This window comes from Saccopteryx leptura, chromosome 12 (genome assembly GCF_036850995.1).
Source record: "Saccopteryx leptura isolate mSacLep1 chromosome 12, mSacLep1_pri_phased_curated, whole genome shotgun sequence".
Classification (NCBI taxonomy): domain Eukaryota; kingdom Metazoa; phylum Chordata; class Mammalia; order Chiroptera; family Emballonuridae; genus Saccopteryx; species Saccopteryx leptura.
This window is the reverse complement of record NC_089514.1, coordinates 8,387,113-8,402,067: the sequence shown is the minus strand read 5'-3', so window position 1 is coordinate 8,402,067 and position 14,955 is coordinate 8,387,113. Positions and strand designations below refer to the sequence as shown.

General features: G+C 48.3%; 1 protein-coding gene across 1 annotated transcript in view; it reads right to left on the bottom strand.

Moving 5' to 3' along the window:
- The window catches only part of DPY19L1 (dpy-19 like C-mannosyltransferase 1), a 73,495-nt gene extending 62,148 nt beyond the window's left edge, over positions 1-11,347 (bottom strand). Inside the window, exon 1 of the mRNA XM_066353767.1 lies at positions 10,856-11,347. Within this exon, the coding sequence (XP_066209864.1) occupies positions 10,856-11,144 (289 nt within the window). The 5' untranslated portion in view covers positions 11,145-11,347. The remainder of the gene's footprint in view (positions 1-10,855) is intronic.
- Positions 11,348-14,955: the final 3,608 nt, after the last annotated feature.

The window sequence follows — 14,955 nt, the reverse complement described above, 5'->3', positions numbered from 1 at the left end:
GACGGGCTGCTTCTCCCGGGCCCCTCTCTGCTAACCTGCAGGCCGCCCTCGTCTCATGCAGCCCAATGCGTGTCTTCCTGGAACCAACACAGTTCCCACCCCTCAGTCACTTTTTCCCCTACACGTGACTTTATAGCCAGTGCGTGCTTTGAAAGTCACAGAGCACCTTCAGCGGCTCTCTCATTGGATTCTTACAACGACCTTGACCTTGGGAGTAGTGAGCAAGGCCTCCCAGGGGCGCCTCCCTTCTCCAAAGGCACCCAGCTGGGCGCGGCCAGAACTGTGGGAGCCCAGGGTCCTCACTCCACACCTCGGTTTCTCTTGGCCACCCTGACAGGGCTGCTCCACTCCTGGGCATTTGATGACATCACCTAGTAACAACATTTATTTGGAGAAATGTATTCTAAGTCCAAAATGACTTGCACATTTTAAAAAATACAACTTATTTCTAAATTGAGGTTAATCCATGCTTAAAGTATTCTAAAGAGTTTTAGCCTCCCTAACACTCAAGTGACAAAATGACAAAAGTTAAGGACATCCCTTAAGTTTATTCAACAAGGTTTTCAAGTCTACCTTGACAAGTTCCATATTCAAACCCTTCCTGATATGACTAACAATTTCTTACTGGTCTCAGATGTCCATTCTGAGTTGAAAGGTCTCTTTCCAGAAGCCAGGGCCACCAGTAAATATTCACTCACCCGGGAGAATGAAGTCAACTTTTCCATGTGCAGCCCTAGCACCTGCTCCCTTGTCCAAAGAGCCCCCTGACCTCCCCTGGCTCACCCCACGGAGCCCACACATGCACTGGCCTGTTCGATGACCCCCACCATACACCCTTCAGGCGGGCTGAACTGGCAACGACCCCCTGAAACGCCAAGTGCTTTAATGATGCTCTGCCTTCGCCTCTCTCTGCCTGCCCTTCTAAGCCCAGGGAATTCAAAGGCGGCATTTTGTGAAGCCTGTCCCCCAGCCCAGCGTCCCACCTTTATCACAGCCCCTGTACAGGGAGTCCCGCACACATCAGCGTCCTCTGCGGGAAAGCCAGCGCCGTGAGGCTGGGCTTGTGCTGACTCCACCTCAGTGTCTCCAGCTCCGGCACTGCGCCTGGCACCGCACCGGGCTGAACTGGCAAGTGACCGTCACCACGTAGGAGAAATCACAGAATGCACTCAAATAAAAACCTAAACACCTCAAGACAATATCTAAGCATGCTAAACTCCCCATGACATGAAGATAAATATACAGGATAATATTAATACATCAAGAGGAATATTTCCAGTCTACAGTGCCTGGAATAAAACAAAGCCCAGTGTCTGTGTAGTGACACTCTCTGGGACCCGGCCAGGGGACCGGAAGGGTCCCGGGCACCACAAGCTCACTGCCTTCCTTCGCCCCAGACCTGGATTTGTGTCTGAGTGACTAGTGCCCTAACCTCAGCGAGTATCTGAAGGCCTACTGGTTGCACAGTGCACTGTCCCAGAAACCCTGAACAACATTAAAGAAATAGTAGTGAATATTGTGCCCTTAAACTTAAAGTTTTCGAGGTAAGATTGATTGACTGGTATGTGAGAGGAGGGGAGATAGTGAGGCAGACTCCCACATGTGCCCCAACCAGGATACAACCCAGCAACCCCTTCTGGGGCCAATGCTGGTTTACTGAGATATTTTTAGTGCCTGAGGCTGTCGCACTTGAATGGAGCTATCCTCAGCACCTGGGTCATGCTCAAACTAATTGAGCCACTGGCTGCAGGAGGGGAAGAAGAAGAGAAGAGGGAGAGGAAGGAGAAGCAGATGGTCACTTCTCCTGTGTGCCCTGACTGGGACTCGAACCCGGAAGTCCAATGGGCCAGGCCGACGCTCTATCCAGTGAGCCAATCAGCCATGGTAAGATAAGTTTAGATCCATAAATTAACCAGAGAACACATCAGGCACTCAAGCAAATGGCACAAAGTCTGTGGACTGTAAGAAATCTGAGAAAGCAAATTGGCAGCAACCTTCTCAGGGCAGGGCTTATTAAAGCGGGGTGGGGGAGGGCGGCTCATGGGACAATGATGACAGCCTCGGTGGGGTTTAGGGCGAGCAGCCAGAAAAGAAGACGGCTATAAAGACGCTGGAGGTTGACTTGCATCCAACCTGACTAAAATAATTCTCACCACGAGTACTGACGGTAGAGAATACTCATGGCAATGACCACAGGGTGATGATATTTACTGAGGGCCCCACTCACTCTGCACAGAGCTGGGCGGAAGTAGGTTCACAGTTATGAATAAAAGCGTGTGTGTCAGTTTATTCTGTATTATTATTTACTGAGTTACTTTTGTTTGTACCACAACGGTAAGCCTACTATCGCCCACACCTGTGCACAGTGCGCCAGGCTCTCAGAGAGCCCTGGGCCCCAGGCAGCTTGGCCCAGCGCCACCCAGGCCCCGAGAACGGAAGGGCCGCAGTCCTGCAGCCGAAAGGACACGCTGACACTGACGCGCTGACGCGCTGACGTGCTGGAGGAAATTCCGCGGAAACTCAAGGACCAAGGTTTAAGGTGAGTATTTAAAAACGGAGCATAGAAAGCGTGTATCACCACCCCCAACAGAACATAGTCAAGCATCTAAACAAAGAAATATATACATTTTCATATTTTAAAAATATATATATACACATATTTTAAAATAGGCAATATCTAATTCAGTAATTACCCAATATATGGGTTTTTAAAGAACTACATTCTAACTTCCTTTAAAAATCTTATCCTGACATAAGGTAACCACAAATATAAATATTTCTAAATCAAACAGTAACCTACATTAGTAACATTCTAACTTCCTTTAAAAATCTTATCCTGACAGAACATAAGCACAAATATTTCTAAATCAAACAGTACCTACATTAGTAATTTTCATAAAGTAACTTCCTCCTTATTAACAAAAATGCATATCAGTGTTTTGAAAGCAAATCGCTAGATAAAATATACACCCAAAGTAATGGCTTAGCTCAATAAATGTTTCTGAGGAAGCACAGAGAAACTGCCAAGTTCTCATAAACCAGCTGGGACAGTGTATGTGCAGGCTGTGTCTCCTCACTAGAGGAAACACACACGCCATATACGCAGAGGCCCACAGGATTCAGCAAGAGATCTTAACAAGTCCTCTGACCGATAAACCACTCCAATTTCAAGATGGTGGATTCTCCCCAAATTACAAACTGCCTTTCTTACCCTTTAAGTGATTAAGAAAACTGTGATACTGTTTTTACCGTTCTATCCTATTTTTATACTGATGTCAACCAACTAACACAATCAAAAACAATTTATAATTTAACAGTTTTCAAAAAAAATAGTTATGCAAAGACAAAATGGAGACTGATAGGTGGACCATACGATGTAAATCAGTGAGTCCCCAGATGAGAAGCCAGCTAAATAGAGCTCTCTCGAAGAGCCACCAGATCTTGGAACACATGAGATCACCGTCCCATTGATGTGTTTCTGACAGCTGCCTGAGACCACAGATCTGAAGCCTACAACCTGACAGACGTGCCAGCACCTGAACTTCAATCCCAAACTTCCCCAGCGAACTCACTAATGATGGTGGGCCAGCCACCTGGCCTACTTTAGTTTCCTCCCCTGTGAAATTGCAGGAGGTAACCTTTTAAGTCCTAGACTTTTATGAAATTTCCATGGAGATCAAAGACGAAAAAAGGGTGAGAAATAAGGTTAAAAAAATGTTAAACAGAGTGGAAACACACACAGCAGCACTATGCCAGTTACATAAGCAGTTTATGATTAGTATTAAAACATGGAAAAAAATTCTGAGATTTGACAATTCCAACCCTGAAAGACGGCATTACAAAAAGCAGTGATTACTGCTAGGAAGTCAATAGGAAAACGCAGCGCAGAACACTAACATTTAGGCAAATGAGTTAGTATAAGATATGAATAAAGCCTCACTCTTCTCAATTATAACAATCCTCTCAAATTTAAAAATCTGTCAAATGGCAGGTTTTCAAAAGGAACTGGTCAAGTGATTTACACACGTTTCAGATCTAGCTGGTGACACTGCAGAAAAAACCACTGGCATCCTCGGTCGGGACAAGGACGCACACTGGAGTCTCTGCACAGGGCTGTGGTGACCACGCTGCTATGTGAACATGTGCTGCTGTGAGTTAAAATCACACAATGCCATTCAAGCACTGATTGTGTGCAGTGGCAATGCTGAGGAACACACCTGACACCGGGTCACTTCAGCACGAGGAAATATGTCAAACATGAAGGGAGGCGAACTGTTCATGTACAGGCACTCCAACTAGGGATAATGCTGAGAAACAGTATATCTAAGCAAATAGTTATAGATTTATGTACTCTGAAAATTAATTCTCTCACTTTTAAATTTATTTCTACTCAATGATTCTTGAATTATGAAAGGTCATCCATGCAGAATTGATCTTTCCAATGAAACAAGACTGGCCTTTATGGAATTAAACATCCACATAATGGTGTTGACCTAGAAACAGATGTAATTTTTTACTAACTTTGGTGACTAGTAATTGTTAGAATGGTAACTAAGGAAAAGTAGCAAACTCTTCCCTGGAAGAGTCATGTTCTAATGATTTGGGAGAAGTACTATCTGATGGCAAAAGTGAAACTAGCAAAACAAGAATTTAGGAATAAGGATATAAATAATAAAGTCAAACACTACCCCACTTGGAAACACACACACAGGTTTATAGTTCTATGATAATACATCTCATTAACATAAACTTTAAGAAACATTAATACAGCCTAACACCTAAATGTGTAAAACTTATCAAAACGGCTATAGTTCAAAACTTAGCAACATGCAAATATGCACATGTATACAATAAAACTGTATTTGCTTTTAGCATTGGTGCCATATTATGAACCAAAAATCATTTACAATTGATAACATCCAATATTTACATAAACTCATCACATTTTTATTTGAGCACTCACAAAGGTCACATATTCAGAACCCTTCTAATTGTATCTCTTAATATATTTAAGTGATTACAAATATTCTTTAAAGTTAACCAGAAGTCAATTTTAGAAAGAAAAAAAATGACTTTAAACATTGAAGAAAAATCCCAAGTTCCCATCCTATTCGCCAGCTTTCAGGGAAATGTGTGGGCTCCACAGCTCCACATTCACACCCTCTGAGCTGGTACTATTGTGCCTCAGCCTTTGAAAGCAAGCCCCCCACGATGCCAGTGCCCCCCCTACACACAACCCTCTTTCCCTGAGGAAGGGAGAAATGAGAAAGGTAACACTTATTGAGCACTAAGTGTTGGGGTTTCTCAAAACAGGGTCTGGGGCTTCCTTTCTTCCCTCGCTACACTCGCCCTACAAGAGATGAAATACAACTGAGTGGTTGAAAACACAAAGCCTGGAGCCACGCGACCTGGGTTCAAATCCTGGCCCTTCCACATTCTAGCGCCAATCTTGGACAAGTTACCTAACATCCATGTGCCTCAGATCCCCCAGGTCCCCCATCTAATACAATGGGTATGCCAGTCCCAGAGCCACGGTGAGGACTCAGTGAGCACTTAAGTGAGTTTAAGATAAATGAGTTCATCTAAAGCAGCAGTTCTCAACCTGTGGGTCGCGACCCCAGCGGGGGTCAAACGACCAAAACACAGGGGCCACCTAAAGCCATTGGAAAATACATATGTGGGTTGCGACCCCGGCGGGGTCAATACATTTTTAAATAAAATATGTATTTCCAATGGCTTTAGGCGACCCCTGTGTTTTGGTCGTTTGACCCCCGCTGGGGTCGCGACCCACAGGTTGAGAACCGCTGATCTAAAGCTCTTCAGAACCATGCATTCATCTTCACTTGGTACAGATGAAGATGCTATTATCAATTCCCATGAATTTAAGACCACGGATTTGTGGGTGACCCTCTATTTAATGTCTATTTGACAATACTACTTGGGTATCTCACAAATATCTCAAAGGTAATCTGCCCAACATATGACAGAATTCTTGATCTCTTTTTCAAACCTGTCCCCCAGCCCGACCCCTCTGTGGCTTCCATCAGGAACCGGGTGTGTGCCCATGTCATGCTGGTGGTCCACCAGCCTCTCTTCTGCCAACATGCTACCCCTACCCATCTTTAACCATGCTGTCCACTACGTCCACAATGCCCTCTTCCTCTTCTGCTGGGTCTCAGATGAAGCCTAGCTCCCAGAAGCCTTCCTGACCTTATTTAATGTGGAAATTTCCTGGGGTTTTTTCTATCTCTGCCACTGTTTCTTCCCTCCACTGCACTTCCTGCAATGTGCAATTACTTTTATTTATTTGCCCCCCCACCCCCACCTCGTGAGAATGAAAGGTTCATGGAGGCAAGAGCTACCGGTATCTCGTTCTCCAACAAACAGTTCTGGCAAGTAGGTGGTCAACAACACTTGGTGAATGTGACTGAAGCTACAGTTATTTTACATATATTGTTTTATGTCTTCCTTACCACAACCAGGTGAAGCATTTATTATCACCATTTTAAGATGAAGCAACTAAGAGTAACAAATATTAAGAGACCTACATCTTTAAGCGCAGAGGATCGAGACGCAGGTTGGCCCTGAGATGCCTGGGCAGCTTCCAGCTCACCAGCTCCCTCCCACCTGTCCTGGTTCTCAACACCCAGACTCAACCCATGCCCCTTGGAAGCTGCATGTCTACCCCAGGATATTGGGTTCCAGGGTCTCTTAAGTAACGGATGATAAATTATTCTAAACATGGTGATTTCACCTCCCAAGGGACATCTGCCAGTATCTGGAAATATTTTCGATGCCACAACTGGGGAGGGGCTCCTGGCATCTCACATGTAGAGGCCAAGGATGCCGCTACACATCCTGCAATTCACAGGACAGCACCCCAAAGAAAGAATTCATCGACCCCGAAGTCCCGGGGCTGAGGTTGCAAAGCCGCGACAGTCAAGAAGCAGCTGAGAGCAGGTGCAGGTGCCGTCGGCTGGAAGAACCAGGCCGCTGGTGGACATGAGGCAAGTCGGGCACATGTGAGGGATGAAGCAGTAGTTTTTATCATCTATATTCTCCACACTCGGTTACATTTCTTTTTTTTTTAAGATTTTTTTATTTATTGATATTACAAAGAGAGGGCGGGGAGCAAGAAGTATCAGCTCATAGTTGCTTCATTTTAGCAGTTCATTAATTGCCTGTCACACGTGCCTTCACCGGGCAAGCCCAGGGTTTCCAATCGGCAACCTCAGCATTCCAGGGGGAGGCTTTATCCACTGCGCCACCACAGGCCAGTCAGGTTACTTTCTTACGATGTTTGTTTTGTAAATGGCATCTTACACTAAGGTCTTTCCCCAATGACAAGCTTTGTTTGCATGTTTAACATGTAGATTCTCCCCTTCTGCGAAGGGAAACATCCTCTCCCTTACTTCTTGACCCAGAGTCCACGGGCTATCCTCATGTCGTCCTGCTGTGACGAGGGACCTGGGTGCAGAGACTGTCACTCTTCCCCCAACTCTAAATAAATAACAGCCACATCAAATGATAAATGGCAACTCAGAGCCCATTTTGGAAAAACAATAGACATTAGAGACATTTTCACAAACTGGACCGTGTCTCCACTTAAAAGGGGGAGGAGATTTACTTAGTTCCCGAGGGTCACAGCTCAGGGATGACAGTCTGCTTCTAAGGAGAGGCGGGGCATCAGCCTGGAAAACACCGGGCGCTCCCTCCATCCCACCCGGGCGCTCCCTCCATCCCACCCGGGTGCTCCCTCCATCCCACCCGACGAAGCTCCTGATGAAGCCGGCCGCCCTTCCCCTTCGGGTCCGGAGCTGGCAGCACCCTCCTGTGTTCACAGGGCCTGGTTTCTTCAGCGTCCTTTGTGGATTCCTTAAGCCTGTTCACACTTCTGAAAACAGCCCTTTTATTAAAATGTTTCCTGACAGGGCACTGACCTGCGGAAATAGACAAGTGCCTGCATATATGTACTGGGGTGCATTTTCAGGAGTGTGAGATTTTAATGCAAACTGGACTGCTTCCTTGGGTTGTGGTCAAAGAAGTTTGAGAATCATTGTCACGGTTCTTCTGACTACACCACGGTAACCCCTGGATGATACAAGGAGCTACTGGGTTCAGACGTCTAAAAAAAACATTTCAAGAACCCTTCTTTACAATGGCTAGCATTAAATAAATTGAAAATCATGTCCCCAAATAAGAAAAACACATGTTTAAGGCGATGGGTTTTAAGCAACGTTTAACACTGCCCAACAGTGGGAAGGCCCCTCGTAGCAACACTGCCATGGTAGCAAGGCCCCATACTAAAGGCTCGCTGCGGTCAGCCCCGCCCTCACACGCTCGGGGAGGGGGGATAAGAAAATGAGGCAACTTTCAAAACTGTCTACATTCTGCTCCTCTTTGCAAGATCCAAGGGTAAAGGGCTAGAGAAAGAACCAGACATTCCAGGCCCAATCATTCTCCAGAACCATCTCTCAAGCTGTCCTGTGGCCATATGTACATGGTTAGCCAGGACAGAGTCTCTAAACCTTGGTCTGGTCATCAAACCTTCACTCCTCTGGTGACCAGTGGCCAGCATGCACCCAAGAACAGTTCCTTCACCGTGCCTCCTTCCAACGGCCAGAGGGAGTAAGTCAAGCAAAGTGCCACATTGTTATATTAATACAAAACTGTGTTTAGGTATGGGCATTACTAAATCCAAATATAATCCATCCAATATAAAAAAGATTTGAAGGAACTGCTATGATAAGAAAACAGGTACAAAAGAAAATGGCAATGGAGATTATTCTCTGACTTGTTAATGTGACCTCCTTGAAGAAGCGACCCCATTCCTATTCCACTACAAAGTTGTTCATGTTCATGCTGGCCACTCAAGAAAAATGCAACTTCATTCTGTCGCAGGAATGCAGGTACAAATACTGATCGACTTTCGACCTATGCAACTTACGACCATTCGACTTGACGACCACAATTGCTAGCCACCATGGCTCCATGTCTGGCAGCGCAAGCGTTGCCTAGCTGGGCGTACGACAGTGCGGACCAGCTTCCGGCAGCGCTACCATCTCCACGTGCACCATTTCAACTGTTATCCCAGACTCAGTACAGCAATTTGTGTTTTGTGTCTTGGATATTTTTCATCAAACCCCTCCCAAGATTTCTAGAAAGAGGAAATTGTCTTTTTGCAAATATTAAACCAGTTGTACTGGTAATGCAGTGTTTTACTTAAATCTGATGAATGTAAAAATAAGAAACAAAATGGTGTACAGATGATACAAATGGCATAAAATGAACAAAGAAAATTATGATATATAACAATAATGAAAGAAAATTATGATAAAATATGACTTAAAGATTTTTATAACATCATTTCACAGTACTACTGTACATATAGCCTACTCAACTTAAGACCAAATCGTGTTACGACCAGTCTGTCTGAACCAATAGTGGTTGTTAAGTCGAGCACTAGCTGTATTCTGCATGTGCCTTTGTAACAGTAACTAAAACCTGTTAAATGCTTTAGAAGCGAAGTGCCTTTCCATATACTGCCCACCCTTTAGCCCTGCTGCTCAGGACATACCAGGGAAAGGTTCACAAAGGAAGTAACTTGAAATGCACATGGAACTTCACCACTGGAGGGAATGTGGAGCCTCTTATCTGTTGTACTACGCTGCCTCCCCAAGGTGAGCTTCCCTAACGGGCACACCAGCAAGGATGGTCAGGCTCCCGACTGAAAACAGGAGGGATGAACAGTACTGAAATTCTGATTGTTTCTAGGCTTGACTGTACAATAGGAATAAAAAGTACCCCAGGAACAGTATCAACCTTTCTGAGCCCATTAACTAACACACATACACACACACAGTGATGACTCTGGGTTTTTATGATTGAGTGGCTTCTAGTGGCAGCTGTATCTTGAAGGGGAAGTTGATTTGCTGTGTTCTATTTCTCAGCCTATATTGAACTGCAAATTCTTTGGGGTCACTCAGGGGAATCTGAAGGGCCAATAGTTAAATAATTCAGTAGCCAAAGTGCATCCATGGCATTATATAAGAATAGCAGTGGTAGGGAATTTTACCGGCTGACTTAGGAAAATTAGGCCTGTTATCCAAACTGCTCCGCGTCGCCTTATCGGAATGCATATCCGGAAACAAAGGAAACCTGACGTCGGCCCAGAACCTGTGACTGTTTCAACTTTAATTTGTTCAGCGCCTCCTTACACCTCATCCTTTCTGTGCATGGAAGCGGGAGGGCAGAGTCTTTCACACCAAACGTCCCCAGGTCAGCAGGGAGGGTTAACGCTCGGGAGCACAGGACACCCTGGAAAGTGACTTGCCGAAGGGAATCACAAATAAAGTGCCACCAGCGGTGGTTGCGGCCAAGGAGAAAAAAGCACGCTAAAATTCAATGATGAGTTGAGCAACTTTTTAGGACAGGGAACGTGCTGTTTGCTTTGGGCTCTACGGATCGCCCGTAACCCAGAGCAAAAGCACCCTCCCGGGCAAGGACCGAGATAAGGGCAAGGCGGCCGGTGCGCGCCAATCAGCAGCACCCCAGTCTCGTTAGCGCAGACCTGCCAGTTCGCGGCCAGGCGGGCAGCTGTTGATCTCGGGGCCATGTTTTAAAAAGCAGAGACCGGGAGCGGGTGGGAAGGGAGCGAGACGGCCGGAGCCGCGGGCAGGCGGAGGAGACGGGAGGCGGAGATCAGGGCGTCCCGGGAAAAGTCAGAGAGGGCGGCAAAGTGGCGGGGGCCGGGGCGGGACCGGGTGGCGGGGAAGCGGGAGAGGCGCGGGGGACGGGGGCCCGCGGCGCAAAGTTCCGCGTGCGGCGGCGGCGCCCGCGCGCCGGGGCTGCTCACCCAGCAGGAGCGTGGTCCAGGTCCGGCCGCGCCCCGCGCGCCGCAGGCCCAGCGCTCCGCGCAGCCCGGCCGCCAGGCGCCCCCCGAGGCCACCCCCGGAGGGCGGCGCGGCGGGCTCGGCGCGGGGCCCCTTCCTGCCCGCGGCGCCCTTGCGTCCCGGGGACGGGGGCGCGCGCTCGGGCCCGGGCTCCCCGGCGCCGGCGTCCCGCGCCGCCCTCCGCGGCGACTGCGAGGCGCGGGGCGCTCTGGGGGCCGCCTCCCGGTGCTTGTTCCGCGGCTGCAGGACCATCTTGGCATAGTCGCGCCCGTTGGCTGCGCGCGCCCGGACGGCGGCCGGGGCGCCGCTCACTCTCGGCGGAGGGCGGGCCAGTCCCTCCCCGCGGGCCGGGAGGCGGGGAGAGCTGCAAGGCCGGGCGGCGGCTGCCTGCCTGGCGCGGCGGCCGGGAGGCGGCGCCGGACTCGCGAGCCCGCCGCCGTTGCAGCCGCTCCGGTTGTCACGGCGACCGCGGAACGCCGGGGGGCGGGGGCGGGGACACCCTGAGAGCGGCCCCGCCCCCGCCGCCCCTCCGCGCCAGACGCGCGTTCCCGGCCGCCCAGCGCGCACGCGCGGACTTCGGGCGCGGGCGGGAGCCAACCTCGTTACCTCCCCGCGACCCGGGTCAAGCTCGGCATTCGGGCGGAACTCGGCCGGGCCGAGGGTGCGGCCGCCCGTCTCTCTAGGAGTGGCGAGAAGTCAGGGTCCCCTGGGGCGGGGGCCGCTGGTCGAAGTTTTGACCCGCTTAGGGCTGCGCGCGGAGCCCTGCGGAGCCCGCGTGGCTCAGGAGGCGCGGAGCGGGGTGGCTGGACCCCGGAGAGGCTCTCGGAATGACCACGCGGGGGCGCTGTGCGTGCGCTCTGCAGCCTCCGTGCCCGCGCTGGAAGGCGGGCGGATCAAGTCGAGCCCCGTCCCACAATCACTCCGCTACGTCTACTACCCCACGTGTGGCCTCGCAACTTAGAAGGCTGCGGCGTGCAGCCCCTGGTTGATTCTTGCGACGGACGGTGCCACCCAACTTTGCAAAGCCAAGTTCTCAGCTTCACATGCTGTAACCTTGTGACTTACAGGAAAGCAGAACTTGATTTGCTGATAAAATACAAAACTTCGGTCGAGAACGTGTTTTCTTTCACTTAGCCTCGGAATGCATGAATAAAGGGAGACTGGGAAAATCGGAGGGATCCCAGTTATCTGGGGTCCCCTTCACCCTCGCATTCTTTGCGCAAAGTCTTGCAGCCTTTTGGATAACAACTGCGAAGTTCCAGTCCTTGCTCTGAAAAGTTCTCCTTAAGTCCCGGTTTTGTCATCCAAGCCACATCGCTCTGATTTATCTATTAATGCATCGTACTTACAGTCTTCCTGGGCCTGTGGCTTCCCACCCTTAAGTTTCTCTGACCACGGATTATTAAGGAAGTTAACAACTGACATCTGCTATTATGCCCTTTAAAAGGACAATGGATTCTTTGTTAAAGGAATTTATTTTGCCATACTAATTAATAATTCTTCATACTGTACATTTTGTGAATTTGGATTTTCAGATGTATTTATTGGAGCAGGGAACAACTATTTTTAGACACTTTTACAAGAAAGATTGGAAGTGATATTACATAATGCTTACATTCTAAAACAATGTGTCAGATGAATCCAGTGTTACCCTGTTGGGTTAATTTTGAATTTATTACCCATTAGATGAAAAGAAACCTAATTAAATGGCTATTAAAGGTAATGCTGTATAAATAATTTGTTGGCTGATTTAATGCTTAGAAAAAAAACATATAAAAATAAGTTTAATATTTGAAATATTGAATCACTTATCTGTCTCCTTTACATGGTGGGCATGGATTTAGGAACTGCCTTCTTGGTACCATTGTAACTTTATCATACAACACTTACTTGATGAGTGAAGGAGTGATTGAATGAATGAAGTCAGGTGATAACAGAAACAATGATTCATCAGGCTGTGTTCTGTAGTACACTTGAAAGTCACTTAGTTCTAACCCTCTTCTTACATGGGCTTGAATTTCTAGAGGACAAAGAATCTTTCTCACTCAATATCATACTGTCCCCCAGAGCCTACCCCAGAGCCGGACCATAGCAGCTTGTTGAACTGAGCTGAAAGAGTAACACCTATGTTGAAGACACTGCCAGTGGGTTTTTCTCAGATCCACCAGTGCTGACAAGTCCCCTTCTTTGCTGGCTACTGTTGGGCAGATAAAATATATTATGTTCACTTTGTTAAAGATGGAGCTGCCCACGTGGAAGCCCATCTCCCATGTGATGATATTAGTTGCCCTTATGCTTGGAAAGGGCGTAATTATATTAATGTGTGTTGGGGGCGGGCTGTGGGTAGGCAGGATCCTTGTAGGCTGGGGCTTGGTTTTGGGACTAAGCCTTTCCCACCCTTTTTGATGTGGGGTGGTGCACTCTCATGAGGAATCCCATTATGCCTCAGATGAGTGACTTTGTATCAGAGACTTCCTTGTTTTTATATTGCAGGAGTCCCCAAACTTTTTACACAGAGGGCCAGTTCACTGTCCCTCAGACCGTTGGAGGGCCGCCACATACAGTGCTCCTCTCACTGACCACCAATGAAAGAGGTTGCCCTTCCGGAAGTGCAGTGGGGGGCCGGATAAATGGCCTCAGGGGGCTGCATGCGGCCTGCGGGCCGTAGTTGGGGACGCCTGGATTAAAGGTTTTGGTTTCTACACTATAAAGTGGGGCAGACCAGGAGCTTGCTCTCTTTCCGTTCCTGAGATTAGCATTAGAGAGGAGAGAGCAGAGAGGAGAGCAGAGAGAGGCCACGTGGAGGAGGCCAGGAAAAGCAGCCAAGATGGCGGAGTGTTGAGTGAGAAGCCAGTTTGTGCAGAGTTTGTGCAGGGAGAAGGAAGGAGATGGGGAACAGAGGTGAATAAGGCTGGTGAGCTAGAAACCTTTGATTCTAGGAAACTCGGATAAGTCAGTAGCTTTGTGAGCACTGAATAAGTGGGTTTTGGAGCCCAGTGTGTTTTTACTTGCCTGCCAGGTGCAAGCTAGGATTAAAGCTAATGGCCCACCAGTTATTGGCTCTGTTGTTTCATTACCATCTGTCTGAATCTAATGTGAACCTGCATGGGCCAGGTGGCTGTGATGGTGGCTGTGGCTACTGGCTTTACAGCTACCAAGCAGAGAATCCCAAAGTAGGGCAGTGTAGGGTATCGGTTTAAAAACATGGTAACTTTTGGCCCAAGTTTGTCTTTGTTCTGACACGTAACAGCCCTGTGACCTTAGCCAAGTTACTAGACTTTTTTGAGTCTTGATTTCCTCATCCCTAAAGTGAGAATATTAAAAACATCTACATGGGAGGTTTGTAAAAAAAAATAAGATCATGTATGTAAAGTATCTAACAATTACTTCCATGGAAGTAACTCTTCAATAAACGTTCAAAGCAGGGGATGCTATATAAAGGAGATGGCAGGTCCCTGGTCCTCCCGAGCCTGAGGCTGACAGTCCAGGACAGCCCAGGACCGTGGGAGGCAGTGGGGAGGAGTGCAGAGGAGCAGGGACCACCGGGTCATCTCTGGACCAGCCCCACTGGGCTTCATGGCTCTCTGCCCTCTGAGCCGTGGATCCTGCTCTGGAGTTCCTGCCCCCCAGGTGTGCTTTACAAACGATGCCCACTTGGGGGTCGTTAAGCCTGGATAAAACAGTAGGCAATGCCTCTTGCCCTCCTTCCACTGGCCCCCTCCAAAAGGAGGAGGATCTTTCACACACAGGGCGGGTGTGGGCAGAATCTAGAACTCTCGTGGAAGATTATATGTCAGATTTCATTTTGTCTCTGAACTGGGAGCTCTACCAGAGCAGCAACGCAGTTTCTTCGTAGCGGCATCCTTAGGCCAGTGTCTGCCACACAGTGGTGGATGTTGGGAAAAAGAAAAAGGGATAGAAACTGAAAGCTGAACGTAAACGCTGTGTTAGGCACTGTGGGCAGGTGGTCCTATGAACTGACTCAAGGTCAGAATGAATATAGATTAAGCATTGCAGTCACTGACCACCTTTAATCCCCCCTTCTTTCCAGGGGCTCCAGGTG